The sequence below is a fragment of the Sander vitreus genome, chromosome 1 (genome assembly GCF_031162955.1).
Source record: "Sander vitreus isolate 19-12246 chromosome 1, sanVit1, whole genome shotgun sequence".
Lineage (NCBI taxonomy): Eukaryota > Metazoa > Chordata > Actinopteri > Perciformes > Percidae > Sander > Sander vitreus.
In genome coordinates this window covers 16,225,314-16,253,313 of record NC_135855.1, presented here as the reverse complement: position 1 = coordinate 16,253,313, position 28,000 = coordinate 16,225,314, and the positions used below count along the sequence as shown (strand labels likewise).

The following is a 28,000-nucleotide window of genomic DNA, read 5'->3' as shown; positions in this document are numbered from 1 at the left end:
ACACACACACACAGTTGTCAGTACCAGACAGCAGAAAACATGAACTAAAACACAGATTTAGACTTTTTTCAAGAAGACTTAAATGGAGGCAGGAATAATAAAATACAGTTTGGTGTATTGTTAGATCAAAATAAGTAACAATCAGTCAGCTAATATGTGTTTTGTATATGTGTGTGACTGTTGACAATGTATGAAAGTGCTGGTTTAGCTATTGAATAAGCAGTGATAAGAAAAGGCTGAATTACAGTTATCAAGTCAAAGGCACTTCATCTTATGTACACAGTCACACTGGAAAGCTTAAACAAACATAATCATTTACAAATTACATCGATCATATCACACCACACACATAAATAGGTCTGGTTTACATATAAAAATGTCTTCATACTGTAGTAAAAAAAAAAAAACCTTTAAAAAGGACAGTGGCAGTTCAATACCTTTAACTTAAAGGTTTACAAAAAACAAACATTTCATAAGGTTTTAGTTAATTGCAGAAAATAGTTACTTTGTGCAAACTCTAACATGTTATTATGTAGTAGACGATGAAAAGCTCCACTGATATACAAGATGGAGAAAACATAACGTTACTGGTTCATGAATAAAGAAGTAACTAAATCACCACTGCCAATGCTGCAAGTGGGGGTCACATTGGATCAGTATGCAGTATTAGTGCATAGCCTCATTAGTTTACTACTTTGTCAGTGTAGCTTTCTGTGTTTGGCATATACTGTATGTTGTCATGAATTTCAAAAGGATTCCCATTGACCTATCAAATACATTTGTGATTGGCACTCCTGCATTTTTAGCACACAATATTCAATATTTCAAAAGCTCTGTTTCCATCTTCTGTTGCTTTAAAAATGCCTAAAATATACAGTAATAAAAATGAAATTGATGAAGCTGAAAAATGTTGCTACATGGCATTGAACCGAACAAGTTAAGTTACTTAAAGAAACATTAATAGACTTTGTTGGCCACATGGGGCCTGTAGAAGATGTAAACACACTTGTATAAACAAAATTAAAAAACAAAACAGTTATCACCTTATAAAATTGTAATGGCGAACATTTTAGCAAACACTTTAGATATGCAGCAGATACAGGGCAACATTAGTATTCATTTGGAGTTGTGTTTGTGTGCACCTGATGAATATTAGTCCAATATTCACTCTCCATTAAGCTCCGTTTAGCTGTTTTAGCTCTGTTGTTGTTTCTTGAAACAACTCCTGAGGGAAATGTCTGGCTTTTTTTGGCTGCTAAACACTGCACTAGCCACCAGGTAGTTGCTAACTGTGTCTGTCTGCTGTTTGGTGCTGAAAAGGTATTGTACAGTGGCTTTTTAAGAGCTTTTAATATTATTATACTGTATACTAAAAAACAGATGCCTGCTGTTGCTGTAAACATGATTGAGAGCGGTGAAAGTGAATCAAAACAGTAAATGTGCAGTGTGCAAACCTCAAACAATGAGTTCAAAGACACTACGCGGCTCTGTAGAGTTGAGCAAAACTGCAAAGAATTGACACCATTCACTCTTTTACTGATCCATTGTCAATATACCCAGACCGGGTCAAACCTAGCATATGGCTCAATCGTGTAACGGCCAATGTGATAAATTCTGGCCAAAATGTTAATCTGCAAATGTCTGTAGTGCCGCAGTAATATTTGTTCTTAAAGTGACTGAAGTAGCATATCAAATGATATGGTTAAGCTACGTTTGAGTCAATAATTGAGACGTTTGTGCCTATTTGCCTATTTGAAAGAGCAACGGCCAATGTGGAACTCCAACACTCGACCGATCAATAATGTAACTTCATCACTCACTCAGTAAGTCAGTGACAAACTATTGCGTTTATAGAGCTGGTCCAACTTTTGCTTAATGCAGCTTTAAGAGTCCTTTTCCAGGAGGTGCTTACATTATTTTGTCCACCCCTCTGTAGATACACATCATATCAACATTTGATAATGTTGGTTACTACTACGAGCTTTAGTTAACATTAAAATCTCTTTGCAAAAGCCGTCTGAATTAGGTGCTTTAGTCCCTGAATATGCTGCTGAATGTCACAGTGTGTGTATTGTCATTCAGCTGAAGCTACAGTATGTTCTTTACAATAATGCTGTTGTCATGTACCTCCTTTACTGCAACTGTGCTTATTTAAAGCAGATATCTCATCAAGTGGAAATGAATGCACTCTTTGTACTGGAAGCGTAAAGCGTATAGGGATGAGGGGAGACGAACAGTGTCCCACTGGGAGGGACAGTCCAGGACACTGACCCAGTCACCATTAGTTCAGTGTTAGTCCAGTTGAGCTATACATGTATATGAGTCATCCGGTGACAGAAACTGAACAGCAATGACTTCATCATTCATCGAACATCATCGTAACAGGCAGGAACCCTAGTGACAGTCTCGATAGAAAAAGTTTGTCTGTTGTCCATTTCTGTGCTGATTCAGCTTTCCTTCACGATCAGTTGCATATTTTTGATGGTGCATATAGTCACTTCTATCATCTTTCCTCAGCTGACATGCGGCTCCTGTAGAGTGTAAGTGCTCAGTCTGCGTGGCTTTCAGTCCATCAGACGATGAGGGAGTCCCGGCTGAGAAGAGTGCTCTGGTGAGGATTAAAAAAAAGGTTTAAGTGATCAACACAATAGCAGAGAGCTTACACCAAAATACTCGTTTACAGTAGAATGAGAAGGAGTAAAAGATAGTAAACATTAGCCAAACAGGGTTATTATGGTGAACCTGGGACAAACTGCATTTCAACCTTTTTTCAAATGATTTAAAGATTTGATTGAAGCTCCTGAAAGCTGGTTCTGTGGAATGAATTTATCTTGTACATGAATTCTTTGACGTTGAATACCTTTTTGACCCAGGTTTATCAGGGAGGAGACAACCAGTTATGATTGAGTAGTAGTGGAGAGTAGTTGGATACAGAACAGAGTATTCTACCTAGTTTTCATTGTAGTAGCATCTGAACCTGACCTGTCAAAGGTACAACAACAACAGCCTTAGAGCTGGGACCCCGTGTGGGGAAGACAACATAATGATATGAGTTTGAAATATATAATATTTTCTGTATATAGTTCCTAAACCATCATAAAGTTCTACCCCTGATGCTGGGACTTTTTGCCCAAAATGACTATCGTACAGGAACTTAAAGGTGCACTATGAGTTCCTGCATGACGTCACTTCTGTTGACGTTCCAAGTAAATTCCAAACAAAACAGAGCAAGCTCGCCCCTCCTCCTATGTTTCCGTAACTGTCATGACTAACTGACTAACTGGTACTAACCCCCACCCCCTCCCCCAACCATCTTGTCGGTGATTGGCTGGAGTGGTTTGTTGTATTTTGGTGCACAGTGTCATGGTGCTGTCTGTTTTCCCTCTCCCTTGTTTTTGTTTTGTCTTCTGTCTGTCGTGTGCTGAGTGGGTATGGCGCTCCTGGTTCTCTCTCCCGCCTCGCCAGGACACCTGTGGCTTCCTACTCACCTGAAGCATATCCAGCAATCACCGCTCCTGTCTAAAACCCCGGCTTTCCAACCAGTCTCTGCCAGATCGTCCGTTCACCTAAGTGGTAACACTCGCTACGGCCAGCCTAAGTGTTTTTTTGAAAGTCTGCCTTTTTGTATTTCCTGTTGAAAGCTTAGTTTTGACTTTGTGTGTTTTTTGCTCCTGCTCCAGATTCCTGCTTCAGCCCTGGAAGCCCAGTCTGCCTGGCTGTGCCAGATAGTTTTTTGTTGGACCTGCCTCTCGCCTGTCTGCCCGCTCTCAGCCCCAGAGGATTTCTAAGCACCTTCATTACTTTTTGTGTTCAATAAACCTCTTTACCTGTTTCAACCTTTTCTCTGTGTCTGCTCCTGGATCTGGACAGCCCCAGCCTAACACACAGCCTGTGCCTCTAAGTGTTTGTTTGACGTTTACGACCCCTGTGCTGTCTCCCGAGACCGGGCTTTTTCACAGTGTATTCAGGGGGCAGGCAGCTAGCGGATCAAGGAGAGATGCCTACCATTTGAGACAAAAATGAAATCGCGCTGAAACCATGCAGGAACTCATAGTGCACCTTTAATGTAATCTCTGGTTCCTCCGGACGAAACGCAGATTTAGTTCTTCAAAAGGTTCTTGAGCCCCTGTGGAAACGCCCTAGTAAACTCCCTTCAAAGCAGTGAAATCCAACATTGAGTGTTAAACACTTTGCCGTTAGCCTAGTGTTAAACTTTTTATCAATTACACATCAATCAACTAGTTTTCAATAACTAGAAAATATGCAACATGAGTTCTACTCACTGCTGTTGATCTGCAAATTAGCATCACCAGCAAACAATGCTACCAATAGTTGATAGGCTTAGATGTTACTCACCACTTTCCGGGTTTTGTCTCTGGGCTCCTCTGTGTGACCGGGCAGGGAATGGGCAGGAGGTTGAGAGGAGCAAGTGTTTGCTGGGAGCGGCCGCGGAGATGGCCTGTCCGTTCTGCTTCGCTCTGTGTCTGAGTAAGGAGGAAGGGAATCCGCCTCAGGCCTGTTACTGGGCGAGCGGCTGCAGTGCCGACTCGATTCCCCGCTGCTCTTTTTCGAGCTGCCCTTAGAGGTTGTGTCTGAATCCCCCTCCCTCCGGGCCCCACTCTTCCCCTGGCTGACCCCTCGTAACTTGGCCTTACGCTCCATCAGGCTGGTCAGGAACGTGCCATCGTAGTCCTTCTCTTGAGAAGAAGTCGATGGTGGACTGACTCTGGGAGGAGGTGGGACAGGTCGCTCACTGTCCCAAGTGCCCCTTCTCTTTTCGGGTGACTGAAGGGGGCTTATGTAATGTCCGTTATTCTTGTTTCTTCTGAGACGATCCTCACGGTCGCTGTTGTCGCCAAGCTCATTTTCATCATTGTGATAATGCTGAGGTGGACCATTACGGTATGAAGGATACCGACTGAACTCCAGACGCTCCATCTCATAGTCTCCCCTGTCCTCTTCCCTTTTCTCTTCCCCTCTGTCTCCTCTCTGCTTGTAAGAAGCAGCGAACTCCTCCAGCTCGTCTAGTGAGCCGGTTCGTCCGGCAGTACGGTACGTCTTTCTCCGCAGGTGTTCTGAACGAGGGTTCCACCTGCGAAACACAACACAAGGCCAAGAGAAGACAGACAGGGTGAGGGAGGGAACAAGGGAACAGGATGCAAGAGAAGGTCAGGAGTATTGTGTATATTTAGAGGCAGATATTCAGAATCTGTTTGCATTCACAAGTCGCTGAGTTTACATGTGCTTAAGTAAATGAGTTACTGGCTTTCTCCAGTAAGCTGATTGCTTAAGGCGCTGACACACCAACCCGATTATCGGCCGTCGCACAGTCTGGCGAGGTCGGTGACTCGAGTCTGTTCGGTGTGTTCCGTGCCGTCATCAGTCGGAGGAGCTGTCGGCGTTCGTTTGGGCCGATTTAACTTCAGGCAGTCGGACTCAATGACCAATCTGACTGGTGGAGTGCTAACCCGGAAATGACGAGCGGGATGAGCGTGACGAACGCCTCTCAAAATCTAACGAAAATCTTTTAAACTGACCTTTGTCGATCTGAAATGAAGACAGATTCAGCAGCTGCATGGCCTATTTCTCGCTTAAAATGTTTTCAGAAACACGTTTCTGTGAACTATTTTCGCAAAATACGAGATTGTATTCCGAACGAGCCACCATTATGGTCCAATCAGCAGCCGTCTCGCGCACGCGCAGAACGTACGCTCAAGTCGGCGTCGCTTCGGTGTGTTCCGAGGCACTTTTTTGACCAACTCTGGGAGGCAGTCAGTCCGACCGGCTGTCGGGTTGGTGTGTCAGCGCCTTTAAACGTCATCTACTATACACGGGAAACCCGTTTTCTGTAATCAGGTAGGAAATTAGAGAAACTTGATTTTTTTCCCCATGAAAACGGACTCTGTATGTCTAAAACAGTTGCTTTCCACCACTGAACAGTTGACTATTTGTAATGTAAAGGAAAAATGTGCCTGTGTCTGTCTGTCATCTCACTGCCCCGTCACTCTGCCCTGACATCAAAAAAGTCAGGAAGTGTCTTCTATAGCAGTTAAATTAGTAAGCCATGCTTCTAAAATAAAGTAAGAACCCAGGTCATTTCAGTGCATGTAAACACACACAGACAGAGAGTACCTTTTGTGGTTGTCCTCTTCGCTGTGATTCTGTTGCCGTTGATTTCGGCCGGGCCTGCGCAACTGGGACGAGGACGGAGGGTCATCGCTGTACCGCCGCGGAGGAAGGGGCTCATCCTGGCAGCGGCGAGGCTCTGAGTCGCGGTCATCGTGATATCGATGGGGTGAAGGGGGATTGTCACGGTAACGCTGCGGCTCTGGGCTGCGGTTGTCACGGTAGCGTTGGGGCTCAGGCTGAGGGTCATGGTCAGGGATGGCGGGCAGAGCTTTCCTCTGGACATTTCGGTATGTTTGGCGGAAGTTGGTTTCTCCCTCATGGAGGGAGCTCAGCTCGGACAGGCTACAGGCTGGACAGGTCAAAATAAAGGAATGGATAAATGAAGAATGACTGAATAAACTGAACATTTCTCTTTAAAGTGCTCATATTAAGCTTTTTGGCCTTTTCCCCTTTCCTTTATTGTGTTCTATATCTTTTTTGTGCACGTTATAGGTTTACAAAGTGAAAAAGCCCAAAGTCCACCCCAAAGGGAGACTTACCATCTCCAACAGAAAACACTGTTCACAAACTGCTCCAAACAGCTCTGTTGTAGTCCAGCCTTTACTTCTGTGACAAACGTGCGTCACTTTGTAACACACGTTATAATGCTCGCCTAGCTGCTAGCGTGGCACGCCCTCATACTCTGCAACTGATTGGCTAGTAGTCCTTACCTAGGTACTGAGCATGTGTGACTCCCAACAAAGATGGAACAGAAGTGAGATGTCTCACTCTGTAGCTAAAACAGAGAGCTCAACACACAGGGTGAAAAGAGGAGCTGCAGCAATGTGCAGTACAACAAAAATATGGTGTTTTTTGAAAATTAAACCATGTAAACCTATTTTGATATAACCTCCAAATACAATTATGAACCTGAAAACGAGCATAATATGAGCACTTTAAGGTATCAGAGAATTTAAGAGAAGTTATAACAAAGACTGCAGAAGAAGAAAGTCAGAGTCGATGTCTGTAAGCGATCACATTAATTGTTGGAGAGAGAATCCTAAAAACACATTCTTTCAGGTGAGTAGGCATGCACAGCTGCTACTATGCACATCTGAACTACAGGGAATTCAATACGCAGAATGCTTGTGCAGAGAGGCAAGCCAAGACACGCTCAAAAGGATAAAAAGAAAATAGAAACTACCAACAGTATAGATAGTGCAGCATGCATTGTCTATTGAGTGTATCAACATGCAATAGAAGATGTGGACAGCATTTTCAGAGAGTAAACCCATAGGATGGGTTTATGGAGCTTACACTGGTGGCTGATTGACCTGGCAGGGTTGAAGTGAGCCAGTTGTTTCTCTACATACTGTAGCACCCTGAGAGAGTCCTGATCCTGAGGTGAAGGAACGCGGTAGGGAACCCCTACAGCATGCATTGGCACTGTAGACACACACTTGACCCATCAGCATGGAAAAGTTTTGTCTTTGTGTGTTTGGTCATTGTGGATCGAGGACCATTAGTAGTGCTTTTTCTCGTTTTCTATTTTCACTACCTTATTGTATTACTATTGTTTCTGGCCAAAATTGCAGAATAAAATAGTTGACATGCTTTCAAATGAGAACACACAAATCAATTTACAACATTCCCAAAATAAAATAGTAACCGAAAGAAACAATTACATTTCTCATAGAACTGTTTTGAATGCTGTAATTAAATATCTGATACAAAGGCACGGTTTTCAAATGAAGCTTATCTTGCAGATTATTCAACGCCCAGCAAATGCAATATAAAAAAGTGCAGAATAAACTCTGGGGATGAGTATATTAAAAAAACAACAACATTGATATGGTCAGTAATTCTAAAAACACAGATTCACTTGCTTGAAAAAGAGTAAGACCTCACCTGCTGTGAGTATGCTGCCATCTGAAGTGGGGAGGGAAGACATCTTGTCCACCAGAGATGGGGGTGCGATGGGAACCATCGTCGGAACACCAGTGACAAAGTATGGAGGGTAGGCAGGTGTCTGAGGCGTGGAGGTGCCCGTCTTTATACCCTTACCTGCCTCATAAACTACAAAAGCAACACACAATCCCATTCTGACTTTCCAGAAAAACACATTTTCAATAGTCAGTCAGTGTTCTGAGCAATAGCTTTTTCTGCGTGTGTGTGTGTGTGTTCATACTCACGGTGTCTTGGGCAGCAGCATGTGTCGGGACAGCACCAGCAGCTGATGTAGCAGCAGCAGGAGTGAGGACAACACTGACACCAACAAACCCCGACCAACAGCAGGAATAAGACACTGCCCAGTGCCACCGCCGACACAAACACCCACTCTGAAAGTACACACAACACAGAATCCTGCGTTTAGATAAGTACCAACACATATTAAGTTAGAGAGAAACTGTTTGACTTGATCAGATCACTGTGTACTCTACTATACTAAAATGGCTGTTTGCTTTAGACATCAAAATTGATGCAGCAGAACCAGAGATGTTGTCTTTTTCTCTTTCTTGGCTTCTACATGACCCACGATGCAACTCTACCGCTGACAGTTTGGTCAGAGATTTGTGTGTCATGCTAAAAACAGCTAATGTAGGCTCGAGCCGCTGGCCTCAAGCAGAACTGAAGAAACTACAGAGGATGGGTAAGGTCACTTCTTTCTAACTCCACTCCTCAGATTTTTAAAAGTGTAGTCTTCAGCTGACTCAAGTGACATCACTTGAGGCAATTTATCAGATTTCACACAGCTCCCCCTGGAGCAACAAAAGGCTTTACTAGTTTTTCACATATGCAGTAATACAAGGACTGTAAATGGTTTATAATCAGTGGTTTCACTTTAAATCTGTATTTTACCGCTTTCCCTCTGTACAGTATGCCTCCATGTTTACACTGACTGCAATCCAATACTGTATACTAGTGTAACCTTATTTTGAGAATGTCCCACGTTTACATTTGAAGTAAACTTAAAATGCCAACATGTATACTAAAACTGTTGGATTTTTGAGTACCCTGTTGATGAACTCAATGGCCCTAAAATACATTGTTGAACACAAATGAAGAACCAATTCATAGTTACAAAAATGGGCATAAAGGTCGTAGTAGTTGCAAATAATTAGTTAATAAAAAAAAATAAAAAAATAATATATATATATATATATATATATATATATATATATATATATATATATATACACACACACACACACTAGGGATTAGTTGATTAAAAAGTAACTTCATTAAAATTTAGACAACCAATGAACTGTTGAAGGGATGTGGACTTGTAGAATATAAGAGCAACTGGTAATTAGGAAGTAAAAATGTTTGATTGAATGTTCTGATTTCCCTTTTGTTGTGAGAACCTTAAATGTATTTAATGTCAACAGAAACATGTATTCTTAATCAACCTTTATACAATCTCTCAAACTTCACTATTTAACATGGGAGCTACAGATGTCCTTACGTGTTACATTAGGGTTGTTTATAACATGAGAGAAATCCCCAAACCCCGGCTGACAGTGTGACCAGTTTAGTAAATTACTGTAATAACCAGAGATGATAACCAAGACATTAACCAAGATTTTATCCAAATAAAAAGAAAGAAATATTTGAACATATGTTTTCATGCATGCATGTAAGCTGCTATAAGCACCGATGAAATGGTAGGATTTCTTCCTGGGATGGGACATAACACAGTGAGGAATGATTCCTGTAGAGCTATGAGACATCAGCTAAGAGAGAAAAGGCTGAATTGTTGAAAAATGTGTCCTCTATCATGTGGAGTTTTTAATTTCCTTTGCCTGTTTTTCCAAAAAGTAAATGTTTTTCTTGGGACGTAACAAATCAGAACAAATTCAATCTTAACCAGAATGAGCCAGAACTAAAGAAATAAGATGGTTTTACACCGAGTATTTGTGCTGAAGTGAGTGATAAGGCAAGTACAACAGATAAACAACATGTATCTGTCTACAGGGACAAAGCAAAGCAAAGCAAAGCAAAGACAAGGAGAGGGCAGATAAGGAAATCTTAACAATGTAAAACCAAGGACAACGCTGTCTCTCTAAAAACACACACAGGAAACCAGATTTTGCTACAGGAAGGAAATGGTCAGTTTACGCTGCTCTGTACGACACACACACACACACACACACACACACACACACACACACACGCACACGACTGAAGCTAACACAGTACATTTTACACATTTCAGAGCACAGTGGGAGTCGATGTGGATAACAACACATACTAATGCAACACTAACACCAGAGATAAGCTTGCAGTAACCATACTAGCTGAGTGATTCATACCATGTCATTTTGGGAGCTACATCCACAGAATTCATCTATTCATTTATCACCTCCCCACAAACCCTGTGATAATTAACTGTGTATGACAGGAATTTGATGTGACATAAACAAACCTCACTCCCTCTTGACCGCTGTGTTTTTTTTACTGGGTAGTGTCCAAATGATGTGGGACGACATGCTAACCACAACCATAAATAACTGTAATGACCATAATAGCTGTTTGTCAGCACAGCTCAACGTAGTGGGAGTGAGCTCTTATCTAAAGGGTGTGGCATAAAAACGTCTCTGAACTCAACTCTGTCAAAGCCTCATTATAGCTGAATCACACCGGTCGGTTGCATTATTTACTCATCCCATCTCAAGGAATTCTCCCTACCACCTCCCAAATGGTTCCTACATCCATTGTTAGAGCGGTGAGTAGGGTTAGTATGAATGGAAGGAACCAGGTGAGGGGGAGAATACATTATGCCCCTACCTGGCATAATCTTCATATCAAAGTCTGGCAGGAGATCTTCAGGCACACCTGAGAAACCTGCAGAGAGACAGAGCAGAGGTGACAACAGGAGAGGAGAAGAGGAGAGGAGAGGGAATGGGGTTGATATAAATGAGTGATTCAAAGAAAGTTGTTGCAGCAGCGGCATGCGTGATGAGAGAAGCAAGACAGAACAGACAGAGTGCGATACAGGGAAAGATTAACAGATAAAAAAAAAAAGAGTTGGCAGCTCAACAGCAGCATGCAGCAAAGGACAATCTGATCTTGTTCCTGAAAGTCTCCATATCAGATCAACTGATAAGCAGGTTGATCATCTGATTTCTGATATCATAAGCTGTGAGGTCATCGGTCTGGTAAGAAGACAGACTGGAACGTGGATCTTTCTTATGACATATAGGCAGAAGCTGTGAGTAATGTCACATGCAAAAAATCACAGGTAGGAACATTCTTCACGTCCAGAGCCAGGAAAACAGAGTGCAGAGAAACATTTTGTTTCTGAAACTGTTTATTTGTCTTTGTCTCTCTGTTATCTATCCAGTGAAGAGGGAAGGGGCCCAGGGACGAGCCCTGGAGAACCATAAGTCCATTATTTCTCTTGATAATAAGCTCTCTCCAATTTAACAAATCATCCTGTTGAATAATTCAAGAAAAGTTGCTGTAGACACCTGAAGTTGCACGCCACCTCCGTGTAGTTAAATGTGTTCTTTCCTCATGCTGAAACATGTCCCTGCGCTTTTCTGTCGATATTCTGAAATTATACATGTTGCGATTCCTTTAACTACAGCTACAGAAATGTTGGTGGAGGGAAAGATCGATTACTTCTACACATAAATATGTTTCAGGGAAAGAAAGGAGAAACATGAACACCAGATAAAACCCAAGTCCTTAAAAACCATCACCGCCTGTCAACTGTTGATCCTGGTATCTTCCTAGTGTTATGTCTTTCTCTTAAAAATGTTCTCTTTAAAAATAGCTCTAAGGGGCTCCACACAAGGTCAGCAGATGTCTGAATGAAACATTTACATGATAGATGCTGTAAGGGGTGACAAGTGTGTTTTGTTTGGGTGCATGTGTCCATGTGAGCACAGTAAGTTGAAGCTTTGTGAAAAGTGAAAAGGCCAGTAGGTGAGTGTGAGCTGAGCAGATACTGGTGTTTTACTGTTGATAGTGTGATTATTGCTGAGAGGAGGAGTGTTGAGCGCCAGAAAGAAGGACTGGAGAAACAGACAGCAGGCTGGACTGTCTTGGCCTGACTCTGGCTGACAGTGCTGCACATACCTCACTTTGTATCTTTCTGGAAGGCTAAACGTGTTCTTTGCTGAATTTGAAAACAGAAAGAACCCTATTAAGTTCATTGAGAAGCCGCTGAACCACCACATTAATTCAAAAAACTAGGTGCTGGAATTTGCATTTAAGGCTCCATGTTTTGTTGTTATGTGTTCTTTCTCCATTCTGCTCAAACAAGTACGGCAGCTTACTTGCGGAGTTCCCACTCACACGTGAATTTGCTTGCAGGCCGGTGATTCACCGGAGATTCAAATATTTTGGGTTTGCTTGTTTTTCTCCATATGGTTATACAGGCGGGTGGTATTTGTACACTGCCACGCATATTCCTCCTATGGAAATTAATTGTAAAGAGAAGGTCAGCCTATATGCTGGTAGAGCTCTACAGAGATACACAAAACACACACACACACACACACACACACACACACACACACAGATATTAAAACCATACCAAGGGAGAACAGAGGGAAGCAGAATTCTTCCTTCATTTTTATCAGCAAATTAATTCTCAGTCGAGTGTTTCACATGGTGTCACCCCTCCATCTTTTGTATCATTGTGCTCTGCTGTCCCTCCTACACGTCATTAAATCTTCCCTCCCTTCTTTGCTGTGAAGTAATTTACACAAAAAAGATAAAAGCCCCCCCCCCCAGCCTCATCCATTCACAGAGGCCCCAACTGTTGTTATGGAAACTCAAGTGCCTCACATGCCATATTAGCTACACGCAGACCAGAAAATACAACTTTTTTCACTGTTGTAGATGTAGGGTCTCTTATGCCAGGTTTATATATATATATTTACTTATATTTAATATATATATATATATATATACACACACACACACACACACACACACACAACATATCGTAACAGGGCCCTACCCACATTTAATCGGATTCAGTATTCACTCAAGTCTTTGCAAACTGTAAAAGCTTATTGCCCATTACTTCTGTGTGTATGTGCGTGTCTTTTGTGCATACACATAAGTCTTTGAGTGCCAGCCAAACAAAAGTTCAGCCTCAGAGTGAATTAGAGCACCAAGAGCCACATAGCTTCTCAGCAGTTGCTATGGTAACATTTGTAACTGATCACGGACAAGTCCACTGTCACTGTAAAGACACAACACATTGCAGATACTTAAACACCAAGAGACACGCAGATTCTATGCGCACGCATGCACACGCGCGCGCACACACACACACACACACACACACACACACACACACACACACACACACACACACACACACACACACACACAATTAAATGGCATTTCAAAGACTCAAACAAGTGATAACTATTCTGCAGCAGCAACTAAGTTTCAAAACCTTCTTGTGGTAATATACAGTATGAGTTAATGCAGTTGCTTTGTTTACAGATTAGGCAAAACTGCCCAAGAAGTGCCACTGCTAGTTGTAAATCAGCTCATTAATGAGCTTGTATTGTGCTGCCTGAATAGGTCAGCTTATAAAGGCTGTGTTATGTAACAGCAGCTCGTAGAAAAATTATATTTATTTTTGTGTCTACGAGTAATTACATATACACGGTTGCTCAAAGATACTGCAGCGTGTGGTCTGCCAGTCTTATCACATCTATGAACCAAAGTGATGGGACACCGCTAGAATCTATGACTCAATAAGCCATTGTTTCAAATGGTATACCGTGTAAGTTTGCAGGTTTAAAGTTCCACAATGATGAATCTGCCAGAGCTCACACCAAAACTGGAAACACGGTGTTGCCGCTTGAACTTCAATGGATGTCAATGAGACATAAAGTAGAGGCAATATTCACAGAGAAGGTCGTGTAAGTGTGATCAAGCTTAGGCTTATCTTTTTAATTTCAAAACTAAAATCCTTTACAATAGGCATGTTAGGAAAGTAGTGGCAGCTTACCAAGAACCAGCAGCTCCACAGAGGCTTCGTTCTGTCCCTCTAAATCATCAGATATAACCACTTTACAGATGTAAACTCCACTGTCTCCCCACTGGACCTCTCCTATGCGCAGGTCTGCCTCTGCATGAGAAAAAGGGAAGAGGTTCAAAATGACAAAATCCTCCTAAATCATTTTAAAACATTTTGAATGTCTGAGCATCTTTGGCAAAAAAAAAAAATGTTTTTGAGGATGAACTAATTTTACTCATTTTCAGGTTGTAACAACTTTTAAAAGTTGAAAACGTAACATGCATAGGTTAACTAAAAGGTTTGAAAGAATTTAGATGAAATAGGAAAACCCTGTTTAAACACGTATGCACTTGTGAAGCACAATGCCTCACCGTCCTTTGTTAGGTCATAAGAACGTCTTACTTATTTAGTCTGTCTTACGCGTAATGTATGTTTAATGTTAAATGTTTATTGTTTTACAATTGTGCCCATTCATTTTCTTCTGTGATCCTAAAAATAATAATGCCTCACTGTTTCAAGCTGCTGGGGGTGAAAAGAAATGAAAATGTCATCATGATTTCAATTCATTAATTATTATGCTGCCAGTACAGCCGTCACTCTTCTGGGAAGATTTTCCACAAGGTTTTGGAACCTGGCCGCAGGGATTTATTCCCTTTCAGGAACTAGAGCATTACTGAGGTCCAACTCTGACGTTGGGCGATAAGGTCTGGCTCGTCCCCCGGGGTTCCTATTCCTCCCAAAGGTGTTGGATGGGAGTGAGGATAGGGATCTGTGTAGACCAGTCAACTAGTTCTTCCACCCCAAACTCAGAAAAACACTAGGGCTGCACAATTAATCGCAATTTTATCGAAATCGCAATATGAACTAGTGCAATATCCAAATCGCAGGGGGGCGCAATATTTGTTAAAGGCAAAATATGTGTCAAACCATTCTAAAATAAAGTACTGTGGTGCTGCAGAGACATCCCAGCCTATAAATCGTATCCTACAGACTAAAGAAAAAAAATGTTGTTTGGTACAGAGCCTCGAAAAAAATCACACTTCAATCATTTTTATTGTTTTTAAAAAAAAAATTCAATGAAAATTATAATAAATGATACAAAAATGATCATTTCCTCCAATATCGTGAATCATATCGCAATCGCAATATCAGTCAAAATAATCGCAATTAGATATTTTCCTAATATCGTGCAGCCCTAAACACACATTAAAGGGTGTGCCTCCCTAGACATGTCCCTGGCTTCCCCTGTGCCCCCGTGCTGACCAAATAAAAAATTATGAATTTATTGTGTTTTTACACGCGAGCGCCAAAAGCGGAACTAATGTGCGACGCAATGTTCTACACCGGTAAATTAGAGCGGCGCACCCAAACACTAGCCTGTAGCCTGCAGCGTGTGGTGCTGCTCGGTGCATGAGACAGCAACTACTCTTGGAGAGAGCAGAGGAGCTACGATTTGTCCTGTTGGTAAGCAAAACGATTTCATTTCGTAAAGTGACTTGTTGTTCTTGCACATAAACGTGTTACTTTTGTTGCTCACACTGATAATGAAATCAAGTTTGTAAATGTCTGGTCTCCATGTGTTGAGAAACTTAATCATATCTAAGCAAACTCATCGAAGCAGAAGTGAATATCCAAATGTTAGTATCCTTGCTAGGTCTACACAATGATGTGATGTTAACCACGTTACTTCATCCGTCTTGGCTGTTGCATTGCGATAACAAATACATTTGAGTAAAGTAATCAACAGGCTATCTGCCCGTGTTAAGTAGGGAGGGATGGTTAGGCAACGAAATATAATGCATGCCCCTACGTTTTTTCTTCTTCTAATAGTTATCATGAAATGAGGAAGGGACATAGCGTCCTTTTTTGCCCCAGTAAACAAAAAAGTGAGAAAAACAGCAGTGAGAGAAACAAATCAATGTGTTGAGGAGCAGGAAGAGGGAGAGCCAGAGGAATCGGTGGAGGTTGGAGAGAGGGCATGTGATGAAGGTGAGGGCTCTGACACAGAGTGGGTAATTCCAGAGGGTGAGGAGGATGAAGAAGAGGGTGAGGAGCATGAAGAGGGTGAGGAGGATGAAGAAGAGGGTGAGGAGGAAGAAAACATCCAGGGACAGAGAGAGGAACAGCCAGAGGGGCAGTAAGTGGATCCATGTGGATCAAGTAATGCACCATCAGGTTTGTGATGAAGAAGGTTCTTACTATTTGCAAAGCAGTGCAATTACAATTCCATTGTAGCCTACTGTGTGTCCTTAAAATTATGCTTTCTGCTGTAAGTTCTTTTTTGTGTCAATATGGCTCATATAAGAATATGTTTCTTTTTTTTTTAAAGTAAATACTTGGCCTACATTTTGAAATACATGCAGATATACATCCATCCTCATCCATCCTTCATCCATCTTCATCTGTTTATCCGGGGTCGGGTCGCGGGGGTAGCAGCTCCAGCAGGGGACCCCAAACTTCCCTTTCCCGGGCCACATTAACCAGCTCCGACTGGGGGATCCCGAGGCGTTCCCAGGCCAGGTTAGAGATATAATCCCTCCACCTAGTCCTGGGTCTCCCCCGAGGCCTCCTCCCAGCTGGACGTGACTGGAACACCTCCCTAGGGAGGCGCCCAGGGGGCATCCTTACCAGATGCCCGAACCACCTCAACTGGCTCCTTTCGACGCAAAGGAGCAGCGGCTCTACTCCGAGCTCCTCACGGATAACTGAGCTTCTCACCCTATCTCTAAGGGAGACGCCAGCTACCCTCCTGAGGAAACCCATTTCGGCCGCTTGTACCTTGGATCTTGTTCTTTTGGTCATGACCCAGCCTTCATGACCATAGGTGAGAGTAGGAACAAAAACTGACCGGTAGATTGAGAGCTTTGCCTTCTGGCTCAGCTCTCTTTTACATCTAGCAGTGCGATAAATTGAATGTAATACCGCACCTGCTGTGCCGATTCTCCGACCAATCTCCCGCTCCATTGTCCCCTCACTCGCGAACAAGACCCCAAGGTACATGAACTCCTTCACTTGGGGTAAGGACTCATTCCCTACCTGGAGAAGGCACTCCATCGGTTTCCTGCTGAGAACCATGGCCTCCGATTTAGAGGTGCTGATCCTCATCCCAGCCGCTTCACACTCGGCTGCGAACCGATCCAGTGAGTGCTGAAGGTCACAGGCCGATGATGCCATCAGGACCACATCATCTGCAAAAAGCAGCGATGAGATCCCCAGCCCACCGAACTGCAACCCCTCTCCACCCGACTACGCCTCGATATCCTGTCCATAAATACTACAAACAGGATTGGTGACAAAGCGCAGCCCTGGCGGAGCCAACTCTCACCTGAAAGCGAGTCCGACTTACTGCCGAGAACCCGGACACAGCTCTCGCTTTGGTCGTACAGAGATTGGATGGCCCTGAGAGGGAACCCCCTCACCCGTACTCCCGCAGCACCTCCCACAGTATCTTCCCGGGGCACCCGGTCATCGCCTTCTCCAGATCCACAAAACACATGTAGACTGGTTGGGCATACTCCCAGGCTCCCTCAGGATCCTTGCGAGGTAAAGATCTGGTCCGTTGTTCCCACGACCAGGGCGGAATCCGCATTGTTCCTCTTCAACCTGAGATTCGACTATCGACCCGAACCCTCCTTTCCAGCACCTTGGAGTAGACTTTACCGGGAGGCTGAGAAGTGTGATACCCCTGTAGTGGCACACACCCTCTGGTCCCCCCTTTTTAAAGGGAACCACCACCGGTCTGCCACTCCTTAGGCACCGTCCCAGACTTCCACGCAATGTTGAAGAGCGTGTCAACCAAGACAACCCCTCCACACCCAGAGCTTTAAGCATTTCTGGACGGATCTCATCAATTCCTGGGGCTTTGCCACTGTGGAGTTGTTTAACTACCTCAGCAACCTCCACCAGGGAAATTGATGCCAATCCCCCCTCATCCTCCAGCTCTGCCTCTACCATAGAGGCGTATTAGTCGGTTTAGGAGTTCCTCAAAGTGCTCCTTCCACCGCCCTATTACCTCCTCAGTTGAGGTCAACAGCGTCCCATCCTTACTGTACACAGCTTGGATGGTTCCCCTTCCCCCCCTCCTGAGGTGGCGAGCGGTTTTCAGAAGCACCTTGGTGCCGACCCGAAAGATCCTTCTCCATGTCTTCTCCGAACTTCTCCCACACACGCTGCTTTGCCTTTTTCACGGCAGAGGCTGCAGCCCTTCGGTACCTTGCAACTGCCTCCGGAGTCCTCTGGGATAACATATCCCGGAAAGACTCCTTCTTCAGTCGGACGGCTTCCCTGACCACCGGTGTCCACCACGGTGTTCGTGGGTTACCGCCCCTTGAGGCACCTAAGACCCTAAGACCACAGCTCCTCACCGCAGCTTCAGCAATGGAAACTTTGAACATTGTCCACTCGGGTTCAATAGATATACATGCATAAGTAAATAAATGTTGTAGTTGTGCTCAAGTTTACTGTACATTTCTACAGATATCAGCAAGTCCAAGAATGATGTACCAGTACAGCCCAACTTGAATATATTCCCAATCATTTTGATGGGGGACAGAAGTCGGAGCTTCAGGCCAAACTGGTATAATCTTCATCCATGGCTTGAGTATTCTGTCATGATGGTATATGCATGTAGACATTTTTCATTTTTTATTGCCCTACCTCTCTTGCACCTGCACTCACGCTTGTACAAAATAAATGTTTATATGATTTTATAGTAAAATAAAGTTTATAATCTTTAAATATCATTTGTTGCTATTTTTTTATGTGCCCCCCTTGTTAAACACTGGCCCCTCCTTGGCCCGCCCCTAGCAAAATTTGTCTAGAACCCCCACTGTTGCTCCGGTTAGTAGTCCTGCGGCGAAAAGTAAACAGAGAAGTGCACTACAGTCGGGACACCTAGTAGTAGCCTAGTACAGCGGTATTGAAGCACTGGATTGGAAACGAAGGACTGGGCAACATGGTGTTTCAGTGTGCATTTAGATATTGTAAAAATAAACCAAACAGATGGGCACCACAAAGTTTCCACAAATTTCCATTGGGAGATCCAGAAAGGAACCAACTGTGGCTTCTTGCTGCTGGCTTGGACATCAAGGCGGAGACTCTACTCAAGTGGCAAATGTGTAGTGATCATTTTAGACCAAATGACTTTGAAAACCCCCGCAATCTAAAGGTCCACAAGTCACTGACGACAAATGCGGTTCCATCTGTCTTTCCAGATGCACCAACAGCTACTGATGAACAGGTAATAACTTGTGGTAGGCTACTCTAGCTAATAAAGCTAGCCCCTTTCTGTGTTAGCCTAGCTGCTACTGATAGATTGAGACTGACAACGTTAGTGGAGATAACGTTACAGTTCAATGCATTGTGGAGAGTGACAACGTTAGCTAACGGTATAGCTACACTCTTGGTAGATACCTGGCTGAGCTAACCGCTAACTTTAGGTAATTGCTGACAGAAAAGTCACGTAAGCTCTGACAGTTTACATGCAAATTGCAGCGGCAGGTAAATAAACTTGTGTGATTGTCATGGAAACCGGCTTTCTCAGTAGCCTAGGTAATATCACTCCGCTGCTGCTGTAGCCTATGCTACCAACTACAGGGAACAAAGTATAACTATTGCAATGCGATGCAAGGGTACTTTTATTTCTAACATTATTCTATCAACACAGACATTCACATCATAGTCTGGCGTTATAATTTATTTGCCTCGGGTGTACTGTGGAGTGGGTTAAGACTGTTTTTAGTGGCAGGCTAGCAGATACTGTTGACTTGCGCTAGCCTAGCACCAGCGAACTCTGCAACTGGAAGGACTAGATGAAAAGTGTTGAAAACGTTCTCCACTGATAAATAACACACTGGCTAACTTGGAAATGAGGTCCTATGTCCAAAATTCTGAACCACCCCTTTAACCCAAACAATAAAAATGGGACTATGGTTCCCACAAACCTTTGGCCACATTGGTACTTTACAGGAGAGGCCAGAGTCGCCTCTATTTTTTGAGGAGGCTAAGGTCCTTCAACATTTGTCAGAAGAAGCTGAGGATGTTTTATGAGTCTGTGGTGGCTAGTGCTCTCCTGTATGCTGTTGCATGCTGTGACAGCAGGCTGAGAATGGCTGACACCAACAGACTCAACAAACTAATACAGAAGGCCAGTGATGTTGTTGGTGCGGAGCTGGACTCCTTAAAGTCAGTGTCAGAGAGGAGGATGCTGTCCAAAGTACACTCCATCCTGGACAACTCCGCCCACCCACTCCACAATACACAGGTCAGTCTGAGGAGCACCTTCAGCCACAGTCAGACACCCACAATGCACCACAGAGCGCCACAGGAGGTCGTTCCTGCCTGTGGCCATCAAACTATATAACTCCTCCCTGTGTCACACGCTTAGAGTTAAAACTGGTCTCACAGCACGCATCCCCACATCACATCGCGATATTCTTGGAGAATTATATACAATAATTCCTGCAATAGTTATCAGCTCCATGAACAAAAGTGTTATTTATTGATTCACTGCTGCTACTTGTATTCACTTGTGTACACTGCACTACAATAGAATGTGTACAATCCATTGAAACAATCTTTTTACCCTAATCTGACTTGTAACCTAATCTGACTTACTTCTACTTAATGTTTTTATTTATGTCTTATTGTAGATATGTTACTTATTTACTGTATACACTTATTGACTTGCTTTTTTCTTACTCTTATTTTACCTTAAATGTGACTGTGAGCCACTGCAAATTAATCATTTCCCTGAGGGATCAATAAAGTATTCTGATTCTGATAAGGTATTATGTATATGTATGATAGCTCAGGATAATGCATATAGCATTTACATTCTTTTTTTTAATGTTTTTCTAATTATGGAAGCAAAGATTCCAACAAAGTGCTATTTCATAAGACTGAATAGGCCATAAAAACAATTCCAATATAGTTTGGCCCAAGAATCCAACACACAAGACAATACTGGGCCACTGACTCTATTGTAAGGGGGTCACACATGTAACTACAGCAGACAGGAAACAGGGTTATATAATGCACTTCCTTTTCCTGTCAGCCAAGGAAGGGGGAGGGGAGACAGGCTGACCTGTCTCTCCTTTAACACAGTAACACCTCCACTCATTCAACATACAATGTTATAGTGTTTATTTCACACACTCCAACCACATGCAAGTCAGATGGACTGCCACCTTTTAAAGGGCCAGAAGTGCAGGTCAGTGTGTTGGTTTGTCTGTTAGCCATGTGATTAACAGAACAGCCCCTGTCCAGTGCATGCTGGGACAGACTCCAGCCTCGCTGTGACCCTGAATAGGATTACATGAGTCTGGATCACTGGGCGTCTCTAAAGGCAACATTGTTAAACTTTTTACTTTTCTGTCCATTTACAACATTTCTGCGCTGACCTGTTTCAGGACAGGAGGTGGAGTGGGACAGAAAAAGAGAAACGACAAAGTGAAAGAAACGCCCTGCACTGAGAGAAATGAGTGTGTGGATGGTGGGACGTGGAGAGATCTAGAGAGTGAAAATAAAAGTGGGACATTGATGTACATCAGAGGGAAGGAGTGAGAGGTCAGGATGAATGAGAGGACAGCATGAAAACCATTTCTTTTGTCTGTGTTTCTGGCTGGTAAAGAGAAGGTCGATTCTTCAACCAGAGTTAGAGCTCCATAAATCTGAGGCCTGCAAACAGGGCTACCTCTCTGTCTTCACCAAGCACACACACACACACACACACACACACACACACACACACACACACACACACACATACATACACACATACATACACACGCATGTATGCACAGTGTCCCTTAGATGATCCTTAAATTACATAATGGTAAGACAGTAAGGGACGATGGCATAAGCATTAATTGCTGTGGTTAATTTGTTGTAAACTAGTGCACTATTTTTTTTAAACCACTGCCTTTAATAGCATGACAGATTTGCTTTTAGTTACTTGAGCTAATAGATTATTTTCCATGTCATCAATGCTTAAAACATTCACAATAATTCATGACTGCAGGAAACACCCACTAATATTCAGAACATTGTTATTTCTGTTATAACAAGAAGTGACGTCATCCAACATCACTTAGAGCACCTTTAATATACTCATGGCCGTGTGGGGGATAGGGCTGCACAATTAATCACAATTGTATCGAAATGGTAATATGAACTAGTGCAATATCCAAATCGCAGGGGGGCGCAATATTTGTTAAAGGCAAAATATGTGTCAAACCATTCTGAATGAAGTATTGTGGTGCTGCTTGTGGAGACGTCCCGGCCTACAACTCGTATCCTACAGACTAAAGAAAAAAATCTTTGTTTGGTACAGATCCTCGCAAAAATCACACTATAATCATTTTAATTTCTTTCAATGTTAATCATTTTTAATGAAAATGAGAATGATACAAAAACGATCATTCCCTCCAATATCGTGAATCATATCGCTATCGCAATATCAGTCAAAATAATCGCAATTAGATATTTTCCTCATATCGTGCAGCCCTAGTGGGGGAGCACCCCTCTCTGCTGACCCAGGAAACAAAGAGAGCGAGCTGCCAAGTTTCAGAGGCCAATAATGATATTGATATTTGAGAGTTTGAAAAATGTGCTGAGCATTTGAAAAATAAACTTGTTATTGCTAACTGCTAGGCAAAATGTAATGGTGAAACCGTTTTTTTAAATGACTGCAAGCATATTTTCTGGTGTTTTTTTTCTGTGTTACATATCAGCCAACATACTGTCTGTGTCAATACCAGCATATCTGAGATGGTACAGTGTCAGAAAATCTTATGTATAAAACATATGTACAAACTTCTGTTTTATAATCTACAGTACATTCTTAAATTAAGTCTGAATGTGTAACTCCATGTTATGATCATTATCGAGATACATTTGGCAATGCCTTTACTGTGCAATGAGCATTTTGGGCAGTTTGTACTTTTGACACATTCCAGGCTTCACACACGCGGTTGATTAGTGATTTCTGACTGGATGGATGGTGAGCTTTGCCTTCTTTTTTCTCTGAGAACCAACCTCCCCTTCTCTAACATCTAACACCTAGCTCTTGTCTTCTCATGCCAAACTGCAGAACTGGAAAACAACTGTAATACTAGTGGGTATGTATGTATTATTTTTGTGTTATGTAACCTGATTGTTCTGAAAAAGTCTAAATGGTTTCAGTAAAGCCACCTCTGTCTTTCACCCTCCTCTACATGTGTGCAGAATCTCTCTGACTTCACGTTGGGCATTTAATCATCAGGAATCTGTGTGAAGGATGGGCCAATGCTCTGATATATGGCTTTTGATCAAACTTTCCAGGCTTGGCTGTAGAAGAAATAAGAACATTACAAACAGTTTGGATCAATACGTTACAAAACAACCAGAAAAGCTGCTATTTCTTTAAAGTAAACTGGACACCCCAAAAAAACATGCTTTTGAAAAAAAAACAAAAAAAAACTTAAGATCGTTTTCAGCATGGGCATCAGAGAAACTAGGGCTGGGCGATAGGGAGAAAATCAGATATCATGATATTCTTGACCAAATACCTCAATATCGATATTGTGGTGATATTCTAGGGTTGACAATTGGTGCTTTAACAAAATATCTTCACACTTAGATTTTAGATAAATAATCATCAGTAATGTGGACATAATGTCTAAGTGGGTAAAAGACAAATAATAGAACAGCTAGAACAGTCTGGTAGGTTCAGAAAAGTACATCACTTTACTGTAATGCAGCCTTTAAAACCAGTAAAAGACAACACGTATGTCATATTACGATATCCAAAATCTAAGACAAAATCTAGTCCCACATCACGATATCGATATAATATCGATATGTTGTCCAGCCCTAAGAGAAACTGAACCAGAGGTGCAAGTAGCACTGCATAAGACTTACTGTTGATGATGGAGATGTCTCTGCTCTTGTAGTACTCTGACAGTGTGATTGAGGAACCAGACATGGAGGCCACAGTTCGGACCGTCCGGCTGCTGTCAGAGCAGTCAAGGTAGCTCGCTGTCATCCCCGTCTCGTACCCTCCACCGGTTCCTCTGGTTCCACCCGTTAGCCCACCTCCTCTCTGGCCTCCACTCATGCTGTCTGGGAAGTTGAACGAATCCCGCGTGCGGTCCTGACAGTACGACTTGTAGACCCATTGCACCACAGGGATCTGGGTGGACACGCTGTTGTACTGACACGGCAGAACCACCGACTGGAACAGCACAGCATACCTCTTCTCATCTCTCACAAACACATGAACCCCCGAGCAATGGGGAAGGAGGACATCTGTGGGAGAGTAAGGAGATAATGAAGGATCAATAAAATGTGAAAGAAGAAAGGGTTAAAACAAGTAAGTCTAGATAATCATTGCATTCATTATGTTCAATTTGCGTCAATAATCGCTCTCCTCCGCAGAGTTATGAGCCAGATCTGAATATACAGACATCTTGGATGTCTATCGCAAAAAAAGTCCATAAATCTGATTAGATATCATAAAAAAAAACCATTTCTTATAACTTCAGAACTTGCGTGTGAATTTTCACATTTTTTAAAGTTTTTTTCAGTATTAAGTGTAGTTGTCTGTACATCCATGGCTTATTCAACATTCTTGTAATGGTGTCAATTTGTGGGGCTTATACAAACACAACACAGATCTGGCAGCCAAACCAGATTTTAATAATAACTGGGTATGTGTAATAAAGGGGATTTAAGGACTACCACAGCAGACAGCAACACACAACGAGTCAGATGCTGAGTCAAGGTTTAAGGAGACACCTGTTCCTGTTCACTTTAAAAATACCTGACAAATGAAATCACACACTACCGTCATTGCATCATGGAAAGCATGCCCTCTCTTTTCGAAAATGAGATTCAGTAGAGTAGAAGTATGTCAGGATAAACACTAACTAGAAATACTTGCATGCTTTTATTTTACTTTTAGTGGGAATGAAATGACTCATCGCGCAGTTTGGCATGATGAGTGTAAGAAAATAAGGCTGTGTTGTTGAGACTGTTTGAGTTGCTTCTGCTCGGTTAAATCTGACCGTGAGCGGAGTTGACTCTGGGTCACATGATGACCAGGAGCTCAAGCTCAGCTGGTTCAACAGCAACACCCGCTAGAGATGACCATGTGAGAAAATCACACACACACCCAGAAAACATCTGTGCATGCTGCTGCTGCTGTGTGTGTATATGTGTGTGTGTGTGTGTGTGTGTGTGTGTGTGTGTGTGTGTGTGTGTTTTTTTTCAGGCTAAGCAGTGGGAGGTGTGACTGAACTGGACCATTGAACAGGGATGAGGTGATGGATTAGAGGGGGGCCGGCCTGTTGAAAGAGTTTTGTTTTCTTTCTGTTCTAAGAGTGAACCTAGCCAAACACCCACGCCTGGTTCCAAAGAACTAATATATTTCATCAAACATACTAACAAGCTACATTAAGCACAGTGATATGTTTACCAAGAGTATTAGTTCTTGGCTGTTTACAGACCTTGACAAGGACGTACACGCTGACACTTTTTCTAATAAAAAAACATCACAGGCCTAAACATAGTTACTAACTGGCGCTGAAACAATTGATCGGTTGTCAGTTGATCGATTAGTTGATCGACAGAATGTTAATCAACAACAACCTCTTTGAACAACTAATTGATTGATGGTTAAAGTCATTTATCAAGCAAAAATGCCAAACATTAGCTGGTTCTACCTTATCAGATGTAAGGATTTGCTGCTTTTTTCTTTTAGTTTTCTTTAGTTGTTTATTTGACTTTTGGTCTCTTGGTCAGACGAAACCAGCAATTTGAAGGCCTTTTTTTTAAAAATATTTTAGAGACTAAACGATTTCTTGATTATTATTAGAAATTATATTGTACACCCTAATTCAATAATGAAAACAGTCATTAGCTGCAGCCAGGCAGCCCTATAACCAACAGAATTACTGGTACAGTAGAACCCAAACAGTAAGATCAAAAACCAAACATTTCTGAACTCTCTTTACATGTAACCACCATGTGATCATACACAAAGCAATCCATGTCATACCTAAACATGATGAACGCACAGTTCAAAACACAAGTCAAACCAGTGAATCAGATGGACCATGAATCTCCCCTTCAAGTTGTTTGCTGATTCTGTAGGCTACTGTGAGGCCAGTTTACAATGTGTACATTTCAAAAATCTAACTAAACTGTAAAATGGGATGTTTTCGTTTTAAACCTTTGGATACTATTGTTCACATTCATTTCATCAAGTATGTATTCTGTAAGTGTGTCATTAAAGGCTTCTGTGAGTCATCTGAAGCCAATTTGGTTTTACAGTTTGGCTGGAGTGGTGTACATTTTTTGGAGGGGCAAGAAGCAATTCAGACCAAGACGAATCAAGCTGTCTTAAAACACAAATTCCTCAGGGAGAATATTTCTCTGACTTCTGAGAACTAGAACAAAAAAAAGACAGGAGGTTGGCCTTCCTGGGATCACAGGCGGGAGGGCGATCCAGGCTTTATTAGTTTTCAGAGGAAGCCACCTCCAGAGCAGAAAATGAAAGTAGCAGGAGGAGAAGGGCAAAGACAGTTACTGTTAAAATATTGGACAGAGGAGCCTTTTGAGTGTAGTATTAAAGTATTGCTGTCTTGATTTGTCTGCTTTTACGTGGGGAGAATCATTTCCTAAAACCTTTACAGATAAACATCTGTAAGCATGCTGTTCTGCTGATTTGTCATTACACTGGCTTTTGCTTTGAATTGAGATAGACATGTTATCTGCCTTTAATAAAGCATTTTTGTTCAATCCTCTCGTTGTTCCTTGCCGCTTTGATATTGGCAGATGAGCTGCTTCCTTCTGTTGGAAAAGTTTGGACCCACAATTGCTGCCTGTGGTCATACTTTATATTGTTTCTTCATTAGCTTTAGGCTATTAATTAATTAATAATAATAATAATAAGCTGGAGCCAGAAAAAAACGATAGGAAGCTACATCATTGGCTCTGCACAGATATTTCATTGAATTTGTTTTGGGGTAATGTACAGTGGGTTTTCTAATTTTAATGATTTGTTATTTGTTAGTATACTTATATATATATTATTATTATTATTTTTCTTTTTTTCACTTAGCTGTATTCTGTTTCTGGTCTGTTCTTGTGCTGTTGTGATGATATTTCCCTAATGGGGAAAAAGTTTATCTAACTTATTTAACTTGTTCTATTCGATGATCAAGCTATTTGGATCTAAATCATCCGCTAACGTTACTTCACATGCGTCGTCATATATTTTCTTTTTAGGTATTTTGTAAAACTAACTAAATAAAGTGGTAAACTGTCATTTCTGTCAGAAGTTAGACCTCCAAATCCACAACCCCTAAAGCTTCTAGTCGGATCATTCACACATGACTAGTCACAGTCGACTGAAGCACTGCTAACATACCAGACCACCACACACTACCAAGTACTTAGTACTTTTCTGTGTATAATATTGAAGCTTTGGCAGAATAGAAAGGACCTTAATGTGCTAAGGAAGAATAACTGACGCTCGGCTTATATAACTTCATAAAGTGTGAATCCAAATGCTCTATTCGACTGTAAAAGGTTTAATCATTAACATATTAGCTTAGTTAAAGTAACGCTAGCATTAACGTTAACGTTACTTCCAAACTTAAATCTGAGTTAAACAACCTGTTATGGTTACACCACATACTGTAGTTGACTCCATCTGTTCCCGTTCTTCTTACCTGTCAGACAAACGATTACAATCCACCATTTCGGCAGCAAAAACATTTTCCAAGTCCTGCAGGTGAAGTTCATAAAAGTTTTCTGATGAACGTCTAACGTTACTTCTTTTCCCTTTAGTCTCGTCCCTGGACGATGTTTCAGGTTCACACACCACGACAGTTACCAACTGTAAGATAACGGGAC

At 42.1% G+C, this 28,000-nt stretch overlaps 1 protein-coding gene and 1 long non-coding RNA gene across 4 annotated transcripts; one reads left to right on the top strand and one right to left on the bottom strand.

The window, feature by feature from the left end:
• Nucleotides 1–95: 95 nt before the first annotated feature.
• LOC144515170 (immunoglobulin-like domain-containing receptor 2) lies at nucleotides 96–27,991 on the bottom strand. Of its 3 annotated transcripts, XM_078245774.1 has the most exons (10): nucleotides 27,817–27,991; nucleotides 24,002–24,388; nucleotides 14,093–14,212; nucleotides 10,897–10,953; nucleotides 8,301–8,447; nucleotides 8,017–8,184; nucleotides 7,426–7,554; nucleotides 6,133–6,478; nucleotides 4,357–5,092; nucleotides 96–2,608 (listed from the first exon to the last, which is right to left on the bottom strand). In XM_078245774.1, exons 1-10 carry the CDS (start codon nucleotides 27,887–27,889, stop codon nucleotides 2,573–2,575), a joined length of 2,199 nt encoding a protein of 732 aa, XP_078101900.1. In that variant the 5' UTR covers nucleotides 27,890–27,991; the 3' UTR covers nucleotides 96–2,572. The 3 variants fall into 3 exon arrangements, with proteins under 3 accessions (XP_078101900.1, XP_078101918.1, XP_078101909.1); XM_078245792.1 differs by lacking the exon at nucleotides 7,426–7,554; XM_078245783.1 differs by lacking the exon at nucleotides 10,897–10,953.
• On the top strand, nucleotides 3,280–3,832 carry LOC144522202 (uncharacterized). Its single transcript, XR_013502382.1, has 2 exons — nucleotides 3,280–3,573; nucleotides 3,681–3,832. It is a non-coding gene; the product is annotated as an uncharacterized LOC144522202 (long non-coding RNA).
• Nucleotides 27,992–28,000: the final 9 nt, after the last annotated feature.

What these genes read in the sequence shown, in the direction of transcription:
- LOC144515170 (XM_078245774.1), bottom strand. Translation starts at nt 27,889, where the DNA reads ATGAACTTCACCTGCAGGACTTGGAAAATGTTTTTGCTGCCGAAATGG. An exon ending in AGACATCTCCATCATCAACA is followed by an intron (nt 14,213 to 24,001) that starts GTAAGTCTTATG and finishes TTTCTCATGCAG; the next exon opens with AGGCAGACCTGCGCATAGGA. An exon ending in TGTGGAGCTGCTGGTTCTTG is followed by an intron (nt 10,954 to 14,092) that starts GTAAGCTGCCAC and finishes GTCTCTCTGCAG; the next exon opens with GTTTCTCAGGTGTGCCTGAA.